The sequence below is a fragment of the Chiloscyllium plagiosum genome, chromosome 3, assembly GCF_004010195.1.
Source record: "Chiloscyllium plagiosum isolate BGI_BamShark_2017 chromosome 3, ASM401019v2, whole genome shotgun sequence".
NCBI classification, from domain to species: Eukaryota; Metazoa; Chordata; class Chondrichthyes; order Orectolobiformes; family Hemiscylliidae; genus Chiloscyllium; species Chiloscyllium plagiosum.
Window position 1 is genome coordinate 65,837,228 of NC_057712.1, and position 12,250 is coordinate 65,849,477.

Here is a 12,250-nt window from a genome sequence, read left to right on the forward strand (position 1 = left end):
CTCCTGTTCCCTGGATGCTGCCTGACCTGCTGCGCTTTTCCAGCAACACATTTTCAGCTACAGACATGGATAATCTTACTTACTTATTTGTAGGAATTAGTAATGGGCAACTGCAAGGGTGACAATCATTGGGTGTTCCTCGAGTTGGATCTCCATAAAAGCCAGGCCGACATTTATCACAAAACCTGCCAGTGGTATCGTGTTGGCAATTCTGGAATAAATAATATTTCTTTAAAGAACCTTCTCAATAAAAGGCATATTATTTATTTATTTTCTTTAATTATTTTTTAAAAATCAATTTGCTGAATACATGGGAGAGTTGCCAACAGAACAACCTGTCATTCCACAACATCATTTACTGCAAATTGCATCTTTTCTCAATGAATAAATTTTGACATCCCAGTTTTATATGGAACTTAAATATTCCTCTCCAAAGATCACAAGCAGACAGCATTATAAAATTGGCTACAATTTAACTTGGAGTTTGGAGATTGCTGTGAACAATATTATTGTACAAATGTTTAACACAGCTGCATCCATTTCTCTATATGCTATTTTAATGGAAACATCAATCAATTTAAAGTAATCATATTAATGCCGCTGGCAAGATAACAAAGAGGGAATGCAATATGAGCATTGTTTGATCCCCAGAAAGTTATAAAAGTTGCCTGATACAACGAACCAGCAGGTTGCTAAACATTGTTTTGAGATGAGGAGGCCTGGGTCCTTATCTTTTGAGTTCTCCTCTCAGTGGACAATCAATACCCCTTTTCTGATCTACACAATTCCACCTTGAGGCAGCTAAAAGGAGATATGTGAGAGTTTTCCACGTTACTTCTGGAAAGGCATTTGGGCCTCCACTAAAATTGCAACAAAGCTGAAATTTGAATTTCGGCAAAGCTGAATATCTCACCCTCAGCCACACCATCATCTGGACAGCGCTGACTACCCTCTGCATGCTTTAGAACACTGAAAGCACAGCAATTTTTCAAAAGAAAAATTTCCGCAGCTTCAGTTATGCACCTTGAAGACAGAATATATGAAACTTCCGAGTAATGAAAAATATATTTAACAGGGGCAACTTCAAAATTGCAGTGTAACTAGAAGAAGTTTACATTTCTTCTCAGATATACACATGTTTCATCATAAATTGTATTACAGTGAATCTTTTAATTTGGCATAAGGATATACTTCAAACTATTTCGCACTAACATGCAGATTCCTAAATAGTAGCACAATCATCCACAAATCTATGAACTATGTGCAATAAATGTTGCACTTCTAAAATAGCATTTAAATGGAATGTCCTTTATTAATTTGAGTTAACTCTTGGCTGAAAGGTAGAACATTCCCTGAAGGGAGAATGATAAATCATGAATCTAATTATCACAATGGAGAAAGCATCACAGAAAAAGCTTTTCTCATCTTTGTAACAAACAGGTAGCCATCCATGTAGCATTATTTTGATAATAAAATTATTAAAGTTACTTTAACCCTTGTGTCTTGTCAGACTGGATAAAAACAAACTGTCTTTGAGTTAACAAGAATAGTCAAATTGGTATATGATATGCAGATCACAGAAGTGTTCAGAATAAAAGAGAAAAATTGTTCCCAACCTCATTGTTATGAAACTGATATCCATGCATTAGAGATTAAGAATGTCTTTGACAAACATTGCTTACTCTGAATAATAAAATATTACACAATTTAGCTATATATGAGAAACATTTATACTAGCTTATTTGACCAGACAAGTGATTTAAACACATTCTATTTGGTTTGTGGGCATGAAATCAAATGTAAAATGGAATAATAGAGTTTTAAAAAAATTACAAATCATGCCATGGTCGTCCTGTAATGTTTACGTATTATTTTACTATGCTATTAATTTCCAAGACTGGCAAAATAATTTTATGGTGATTCCTCTGATCATTCAGTGAAAATATAAGCACATCGACTGACTCTGCTAATCTCAGTCACATTGGGCTAAAGGCACCACAGGTGCCTTCTAAGTTGTTTGATTAGACAGAAGAAGTGCACCCAAAGTTGATATTCCTTTCTGAATCCCAATTGGAACTGTGTACGTGTGAACATTAGATGAAAATAGATTTGGATAGCATGCCAACACTCATGGTTCAAGCATAAACTGTCCCACTACAGAAAGGTTCAAGCAGGTTTCTGGCACATACGAATGGACATGACCAAGGGCTAAGCATAGGCTACTCGACCCTTCAAGGCTGCTCTGCTATTCAGTAAAATTACGGCTGATCTGATTTTGGCTGCAAATCTACATTCCTACATATGCCCACCAATCGTGCATCCCATATTTTTCAGGAATTTCTCTACTTCTGCCTTAAAGAGTACTCTGCATCCATTGCCATTTGAGGAAGGGAATTACAAAGACTCTCATCTCTGAGATTAAAAAAAAAGATCTCATCCTTATGGGCACCCCCTTATTTTTAAAATATGACCCATGGTGCTATATCCTCCCATAAAAGAAACCATCTTTCCAAGTCCACCCAGTCCAGTTCCTTCAGGATCTTGTATGTTTCAAGGAAGTCACCTCTGCATCTTTTAAACTTGAGAGGTTACAGGATAAGCTTTCTCAGCCAACTGTCCAGCCTTTCCTCATAAGGCAGGTCCTCATTCCAGTCATTAGTTTAGAAAACCTTCTCTGAATGACTTCCACGCATTAACATCTTTCTGCATGTACGGTGTCCACGACTGCATACAGTACCCCAGGTCTGGTCTCAACAATGCACTGCATAACTAAAGTATTAACTCTCTACTCTGGCATTCAGTTCCTCTCACAAGAAACAGGATATTCTTTTAGTTTTCCTGATTACTTGCATACTACCTAACCTTCTGCAATTCAAGTACCAGGATCTCCACACCCGAGAGCTCTGGAACCCCTCTGTGTTTATGCAAGATAATATGCTTCTTTTTCACTCTTGTTGTCAAAATGAACAGTTTCATATTTTCCCCACATTGTACTCCATTTGCCAGATCTTTGCTCACCCACTTAATCTCTCTACATCCCTTTGTAGGCTCTTTATGTCCTCTTCACAACTCACTTTCCTACCTATCTTTGTATCATCAGCAAATTTAGCTACCATACCTCCATTCCAAATCATTTATATAAATTCGTATAGAGTTCAGATCCTCGCACTGACCCCTGTGACCCATCACTCATGACATCTTGTGAGCCTGAAAGAGACCCATTTATTCCTACTCTCTGCATTCTGTTGGCCAGACAATCTTCTATCCATGCCAACATGTTATCACCCACCCCATGAGCTTTTATATTCCCCAATAACCTTTATTAAGTGCCTTCTGGAAATCCAAGTTCAATACATTCACCTGCTCCCCTTTATCCACAGCAATGGCACTGAGTCCCTTTGAACCAGGGGTTCATTCCAAATGCCTGAAAGTATACATGACAATGTTTGGTTTTCAGGTTTCTAGCATACCCCATCTGCAACTAGTTGAACACAAACAGCTGCAGGATGAGGATCTAACGTGAATATTATACCTTTGAATACCATACGTAGGTGGGCAGAGACAAGGAGGAGGTGGGGTCCCGAATGTCACTTTCCCATGCGACTAAATGCTACTCACCTCCCCCACCAACCCAAAGTCTCCAAAAAGGCTTTGGGAAATGGCATTAACCACCCAAGGACTCGACAGTCTGAATGGCATCCTTCAGTGCTATAATGACAAATCAAATTTGGAAGATCTGCAGGAAGGTGAGCTGTGTTGGAGCCCAAAATCAGGGGCAAATCACAGGGGCTGCACAGACTTGATGTCAGATTCCCAATATCATCAGTAAAATTTCAGTAGTGGCAGGAGGCCCTTCAGTGGCTAATGGTCTATGGTTGATCTGAGCACTCAGTGCATCCATGCTACCAATAATTTTGCAATGGGTGGGTCTGGGTGACTAGTAGATGCAATGCCTAATTTTTACCTTGCCCCCATTCCCAAACATACCATCTCACCCCAAGAGACTGTAAAAATTTCAGTTTACAGAATCTACAGCAAGAAATAGGAAGCAACCTAACGAGGTCAGTCATCAGGAATGATTGTTTGTCCCTTGCAAATGTTTTCAGATGTCACAATGCATGAAATTCAAAGGAATCAGAATGGAATTTTCCATTTAAATTCAAATCAAAGAAAATAAAACATATAACCATGTTCACAGCTGGAGATGGGGGTTTGATCCAAAAGTGTACAGCTTGTGATCTGCAACTCCCATCTTTTAAAGGGACTAAAGGAAGGGTCCAAGAGACCTTGGAGTGTAGGTTCATAGCTCCTTGAAAGTGGAGTTGCAGGTAGATAGGATGGTGAAGAAGGCGTCTGGTATGCTTTCCTTTATTAGTCAGAGTATTGAGTACAGGAGTTGGGAGGTCATGTTGCGGCTGTACAGGACATTTGTTAGGCCACTGTTGGAATATTGCATGCAATTTTGGTCTCCTTCCTATCAGAAAGATGTTGTGAAACTTGAAAGGGTTCAGAAAAGATTTACAAGGATGTTGCCAGGGTTGGAGGATCTGAGCTACAGGGAGAGGCTGAACAGGCTGGGTCTGTTTCCTCCGGAGCGTTGGAGACAGAGGGGTGACCTTATAGAGGTTTACAAAATTATGAGGGGCATGGATAAGGTAAATAGATAAAGTCTTTTTCCTGGGGTTGGGGAGTCCAGAACTAGAGGGCATAGGTTTAGGGTGAGAGGGGAAAGATATAAAAAAGACCAAAGGGGCAATTTTTCACGCAGAGGGTGGTACATGTATGGAATGAGCTGCCAAAGGGTGTAGTGGAAGCTGGTACAATTGCAACATTTAAGAGGCATTTGGATGGGTATATGAATAGGAAGGGTTTGGAGGGATATGGGTCAGGTGCTGGCAAGTGGGACTAGATTGGGTTGGGATATCTGGTCGGCATGGATGGGTTGGACCGAAGGGTCTGTTTCCATACTGTACATCTCTAGACTCTATGACTCATTAGTGGATTACAAGCCAGTCAAACAGTTAAGGGAAGGGTAAACAGCACAAGCTCTTTGGGTTCTAGGGCAGGATGTCCAGGGAGAGAGGCGTCAGGCTATGAAACCTACATCAGTCACAACCACACGGACACGTGGCAATCGCAGCTATGCTGCAAGTAGTGTCATAGAGTCATAGAGATATACAACACGGGAACAGACCCTTTAGTGTAACTCACCCATGCCAACCCGATATTATGTATTAATCTAGTCGCATTTACCAGTGTGTGGCCGATGTCCCTCTAAACTTTTCCTACTCATATACCCATCCAGATTACTTTTAAAACTGTAATTGTACCAGCCTCCACCACTTCCTCTGGCAGCTCATTCCATACATGCACTGTCGAAAATGTTTCCCCTTTTATAGCTTTCCCATTCACCTGAAACCTATGCCCTCTCGTTTTGGACTCCCCTACCCTGGGGGAAAAGACCTTGACTATTCAGTCTGTCATGCCTCTCATGATTTTATAAACCTCTATAAGGTCGCCGCTCAGTCTCTGACGCTCTAGGGAAAATAGCCCCAGCCTACTCAGCCTCTTGCCATAGCTCAAACCCTCCAATCCTGGCAACACCCTTGTAAATCTTTTCTGAACCCTTTCAAGTTTCACATTTTTCTATCGCAGGGAGACCAGAATTGAATGCAGTATTCCAGAAATGGCCTAACCAATGTCCTGTGCAGCACATGACGTCCCAATTCCTATACTCAATGCACTGACCAATATAGACAAGCGTAAAAATGCCTTCTTCACTATCCAGTGCACCTGCGAGTTCACATTCAAGGTCAAGAGGCAGGGATTTGGACCAAGAAAACTAACGAACTAGTGGAGCTTTTTTAAAATTCTGGTGACTACTGTGTCTACAGTATACTATACAGGACCCCTGGCAGGGAGAAAGTAACATGTGAGCACCCTATCCATTCCCATCATGAATAGACTCCAATTCTACCCTGAAACTCTCTTTGTCTCTGTACAGAGGCCATTAGGCGACCATGTCGAGGAGAAAATGGAGGACCAGTCATTGTGAGTCCCAGCCTAAGGAGACTGTCTCATGATTTGATGATGACTCCCCGAAGGTCCTCCTACAGGCTGTGGATGTTTGATGGAAAGTCCTCATGTCAGCTATTTGGAAAAAGAGACATCCCAGTCAGACCAAATCAGCCTAGACAGAGGTTGCAGAGGTAGTGAGCAACGTAGATCTGTCCACAGGACATGATTGACCTGTTGCAAGAAGCTCAATGACATATTGCAATGTGTCTGGGTGAGTATGTAACCACTTCACAGATTAGACCTACATGGAAAGGTTTAAGATGTGATGTGTGTCAAGTGTGCAATTGCCCAGTATCTTAGCCAAGTGCACAAGGTAGCAAGTGTACGTGTGTGTGTCTGTGTGTCTGTGCATGCGAGCGTGTATATAGAAAGGTGAGATATGGGTGAATACTGAAAGATTATTGCCAGTGCCACTACAATTTCTATTCTCACTTCCTACAATATCTTTGATTGCATCTCATAAAGACCAGCTTCAGGTAGCGACAGCTTATCCAAATGCCACCTCCTCATCAATTTTAAACACTTAGATTCAGAGAGTCATAGAGACGTACAGCATGGAAACAGACTCTTCGGTCCAACCCACAGATGCCAACCAGATATTCCAACCTAATCTAGTCCCACCTGCCAGCACTCGGCCCATATCCCTCCAAACCCTTCCTATTCATATACCCATCCAAATGCCTTTTAAATATTGCAACTGTACCAGCCTCCACCACTTCCTCTCGCAGCCATTCCACACACGCATCACAGTCTGCATGAAAAAGTTGCCCCTTAGGTCTCTTTTATATCTTTCCCCTCTCACCCTAAACCTATGCCCTCTAGTTCTGGACATCCCCACTCCAGGGAAAAGTCCTTGTCTATTTACCCTATCCATGCCCCTCATGATTTTATAAACCTCTATAAGGTCACCCCCAGCCTCCAACGCTTCAGGAAAAACAGCTCTAGCTTATTCAACCTCTCATTATAGATCAAATCCTCCAACCCTGGCAACATCTTTGTAAATCTTTAGTGACAGAGCTTCTTGCACCGTCACCATGGCCTCAGCAGCATTTGCCTTTTGGTAAAGTCCAATGCAAATCATTCATTTAACTCCTCAGTCATGTTGCTTGCCTGTACATGTAAGTATTCTTGTTAGTTCTCGAATCAGCTCAATTTCTCCTTTTACAATTGATGCGCTTATAGAAAACTCTGGCATTTCCTTTTCTTTTTAGAAATTGACCTTTCTGCAGCTGATTCAGGACCATGTATTTTTATTTGCAGGAAATAAGGGCACATAATGCAATTTTCACCCTTCTAGAGGAGTAGTGGGGAGGCTGTATTAACGGATTTGAAATTCAAGGCTGAGATAGGCTGATTGTTAATTAGCATGATAAACTAATAGAGAAAGTGAAGTCACATGCAGAGTGTTCTAGCTAGGTGGATAAAGAACTGGTTGAGCAACAGTAGACAGAGAGTTGAAGGGAGTTTATCAAAATGGAGAAAGGTGACCAGTGGTTTTCCATAGGGATTAGTGTTCGGGCCACTGTTGTTTGTGATATACATAAATGATCTGGAACTTGCTGATCATACCACACTGTTGGTATAATCAGCAAGTTTGCAGATGACATGAAGACTTGCGGAGTAGCAGAAAGCATATGAGACTGTTCAAAGAATACAGGAGAATATAGATAGACTGGAGAGTTGGGTGGAAAATTGGCAAATGGAGTTCAATCCAGACAAATGTGAGGTGATCCATTTAGGCAAGTCTAATTCTAGAGCGAATAATACAATGAACGGAAGAGCCTTGGGAAAAGTTGATGAGCAAAGAGATCTGGGAGTGCAGATCCATTGTACCCTGAAGGTTGCTGCACAGGTGGATAGAGTGGTCAAGAAGGCATATAGTATGCTTGCCTTCATTTGATGGGGTATTGAGTATAAAAGCTAGCAGGTCATGTTAAAATTGTACAGTACATTGGTTCAGCCGCATTTAGAATACTGTGTACAGTTCTGGTCGCCACATTACCAAAAGGATGTGGACACTTTGGAGACAGTGCAGAGAAGGTTTATGAGGAAGTTGCCTGGTATGGAAGTTGCTAGTTATGAAGAGAGGTTGAGTAGGTTAGGTTTGTTTTCATTAGAAAAAAGGAGATTGAGGGGAGACTTGATTGAGGTTTACAAAATCATGAAGAGTATAGACAGGGTAGATAGAGATAAGCTTTTTCCCAGGGTGAAGGATTCAATAATGAGAGGTCACGCTCTCAAGGTGAGAGGTGAAAAGTTTCAGGGGGATACACGCGGCAAGTACTTTACACAGAGGGTGGTGGGTGTCTGGAACACATTGCCAGCAGAGGTGGTAGAGGCAGGCATGGTAGATTCATTTAAGATGCGTCTAGACAGATGGATGAGTAGGTGGGGAGCAGAGAGATACAGGTGCTTAGGAATTGGGCGACAGGTTTAGACAGTAGATTTGGATCGGCGCAAGCTTGGAGGGCCAAATGGCCTGCTCCTGGGATTTAAATTTTCTTTGTTCTTTGTTCTATGTTCTAGCAAGATTATGTGGATAAGGCAGGAAAGTGGAGTTGAGGATTGTTAATTCAGCCATTGAATGGTGAGGCAGGTTCAATGGATCAAATGGCCTACTCCTGTTCCTACACTGCATGGTCCAAGTCAAAACACTTTGTCAAATGTGATTTTTTCAGTAATACTCAGGCTCTGGTCTAACAAATAACTATTTATTGTGGTACTGATTGTGGAACTTTAAATACATGTGCCAATCCAAAGAGCTTATTTACAACAAATACCGAACAAAAGAGAACAAAACAGCTCCCTGGTTATAATTGTTTGACTCCGTTCAATATTGTATTGTAGCACTCCAAGGTAAAAGCACAGGTTTTGTGCTTCAACATGGAAAATAATTTTAAAATATTATTGCACCATAAAGCCTAGATTTCCCATTAAGGTTTTCGTAACATGAGGCATTCACTAACTGTAACAACAAATATTATGAGAAACAGATGGTGCGATCAATGTTACTAACAGAATTGGGGATGTGTGTGTGCTGCTGCTAGATTTCAAAAAATTGTTCCAAATAGTACCCTGGCATGGATACTCTGGATTTGCTGTAAATAAAACATTCTCACATCCCAGCTGGATGAATGCATTGCATTAATTAATACTTACCAAACATTCTCCAGTAATGTCATCACAATAGCTAGAATGGCCATAACAAGAACACGGTACACAGATTCCTCCATAGAGGGTGCCATTTACTCGTCTGTATCCCTGTGCACAGGACTGTGAAAAGGAAAATATTTCTGTTATTTATTGAAGGAATATTTTCACTCATACAAAATGGGCTCTACAGAATTCCTACAGTGTGGAAACAGGCCCTTCGGCCAAACAAGTCCACACTGATCCTCCAAAGAGCAACCCACCCAGACCCATTCCCCTACGTATTACTCTACATTTCCCCTGACTAGTGCACCTAACTTACACATCCCTGAACACTACGGGCAATCTAGCATGGACAATTCACCTAACCTGCACATCTTTGGATTGTGGGAAGAAACCAGAGCACCCAGAGGAAACCCACGCAGACACGAGGAGAATGTGCAAGCTCCACACAGACAGTCGCCTGAGGCTAGAATCGAACCCAGGTCCCTGGCGCTGTGAGACAGCAGTGCTAACCACTGAGTCACTGAGCCACCATGCCAGCCCTTTTGTATTTCAGAAATAAAAAACCAAAATTGCTCCTTCTGTTTAAGTAGATTGCTTGATATGTGAAGTGCTTTATGTTAAACAATGGTATTATTAAGATATATAATCAAACAATTTGAAGTTTTAATCTTGTCCACCTTAATCTATGGTTGTACAAGGTAGAATTATACAAGATGAATCCAAGGTTTGTATTAACAAAGGTGGGGAATCCAAGGGCTAGTGTGAGCATTTTTCCACAATCTGCATTTTATGTCAGTATCATCTTCTTAGGAGACTTTCTTCCCCACCAGAAGTATAGTTACAATGTTTAAAAGATATTTGGATAAGTACATGAATAAGAAATGTTGGAAGGATATGGGCCGAGCGCAGCAGGTGTGACTAGTTTAGTTTGGGGTTCTGGTTGGCATGGACTGGTTAGACCGCAGGGTCTCTTTCCATGTTGTATTAATATGACTCTATAACTGTTAGTCCTAAGGTGACTCCCGATGTTAGATGCACACACCCTGTTGCAAGGTGGGGTACGTGGTACTTTTTGACATGAATGGGACACTCGGATTTTTTTCTACATTCCTTCTGTCATTCTTACTTGGCCTCTACCAGGGCTTGTCACTGTCTGCCTTCATTGAAAAGGCTCCCAAGGTATGAAAATTGATCCATGTTTTCCAGTTGCTCGTCATGCGTCTTGGTAGTTGGGGGACGGTGATATTTTGCAGGAGCAGTCTGGTAGAGGACTTTTGTCTTCCATCTGTTAGGTAAGTCCCATTCTCCCAAAAACTTTCGTGAATGCATGCATTGTGGTCTAGAGCTTAGCCTCTTAGCGTGAGCATATGAAAGCGTCACCTGCATTCTGCAGTTTGATGGCAGAATTGGGGTGGGCCTGGTTCAGGACTGGAGGTGATGCAGTTTCAACTGTTCCTTGCACATTCTGTGTAGAAGGTCCACTACACAGGAAATTTCATGGAGAAGGAGTGGAGTGTTGTGATGAGGAAGATGGAAGAAAAACATTGATGTAATGACACAGCCTTGCTCAACCCTATACTTATCGATTTGTAATGGATCAGTAAGTGAGGATCCTGGCTTGCATGTCATGGTACAACACATGGAGGAGAGTGGTGTATGTCTGCAGGCAGCTAAATTTAAGAAGGACACCTGATAAGAGTTAAAAGTTTTGGAAAGTTCCCTCAATTTGAGCTCGATCCTATTAGATTGGAAGATAGCAAATGTAACTCGTTTACTTCAAAAAAAGGAGATAGAAAGCAGGAAAAGACAGGCCAGTTTGCTTCACATCTGTACCAGGAAAATAGGGAAAATGTTAGAAGCTATTGTTAAAGAAGTTATAGCAGGTCAATTGAATCAATTCAAGGTAATCAGGCAGAGTCAACATGACCCTGTGAAAGTGAAATCATGTTGACCAATCAGTTCAAGACTTTGACACATACTGAGGATTTAGGAGAACTAGTGGCTATGTTGTCCTTAGATTTCCAATTGGCATTTGATATGGTGCAACACAGTGGAACGGATAGATGATTGGCTAATTAACAGAAAGCAAAGAGTAGATGAACATGGGTCTTTTTCTGGTTGGTAAAATGCAATGAGTGATGGGTTAAGTTATGGTTAGGGTCAGTGTTAAGGTTAGGGTTAGGCCACAGGGAACAGTGTTGGGTTTCAACTGTTTAAAATGTATATGGATTACCTAGACAAAGGGACTAAAAGGTACAGTTGCCAAATTTCCTGATGATATAAAGATAGGTAACAAAATAAGTTTAAGAGTACACAAGGAGTTTACAAAAAGATATTGATTGATTAAGTGAGCTGTGAGATGCAGAGATCTGGGAGCTACTGAATCACACACAATTGATATTCCTAAACCAGTAGCACCACCAAAGCTTTAAGGAAAGGAGCAGGTTGACGTACAAATGAAGGCCTAAGTCCAACAAAAAGAGCTGTGACCTAAAGAACAGGCAGTATGCAGAAAAAGCACATGAAATCCAGCAATTTGCTGACAGTCCTGATGTGCATAGATTCTTCAGTACAGTCAAGACCATCTATGGCATAAAGTTTTTGTCTAATGGCTTGTGCAGGAGAACTTGTCTCCTCTTATTGTGGCTGCTTCTGCCAAGTATTAAGCACCCCAAAGTCAGATATATAGTGAAGTAAGCAAAACTTCTTCCATATTACTTTTTTTAAATAATTCACTCATAAGATATAGGCATCACTGGACGGTTAGCATTTATTGCCTGTCCCTAGTTACACTTGAGAAGGTGGTGATAAGCTGCCTTCTTGAACAGTCCATATGCTGTAGGCTGACCCACAATGCCCTTAGGGAGGGGATTTCAAGATTTTGATTCAATAACACTGAAGGAATGGCGGCATATTTCCAAATCAAGGTTTGGAAGGGACTTTGCAGATGGTGGTGTTCCCATGTTTCTGCTGCCCTTGTCCTCTAGCTGGAAGTGGTTATGGATTTGGAAGGTGC

General features: G+C 41.3%; 1 protein-coding gene across 1 annotated transcript in view; it reads right to left on the bottom strand.

Moving 5' to 3' along the window:
- Positions 1 to 12,250, bottom strand: part of lama2 (laminin, alpha 2) — a 379,433-nt gene that overhangs the window by 178,253 nt on the left and 188,930 nt on the right. Inside the window, exons 16-17 of the mRNA XM_043675023.1 lie at positions 9,238 to 9,351; positions 84 to 211 (exon numbers count right to left, since the gene is read on the bottom strand). Of these exons, the coding sequence (XP_043530958.1) occupies positions 84 to 211; positions 9,238 to 9,351 (242 nt within the window). The remainder of the gene's footprint in view (positions 1 to 83; positions 212 to 9,237; positions 9,352 to 12,250) is intronic.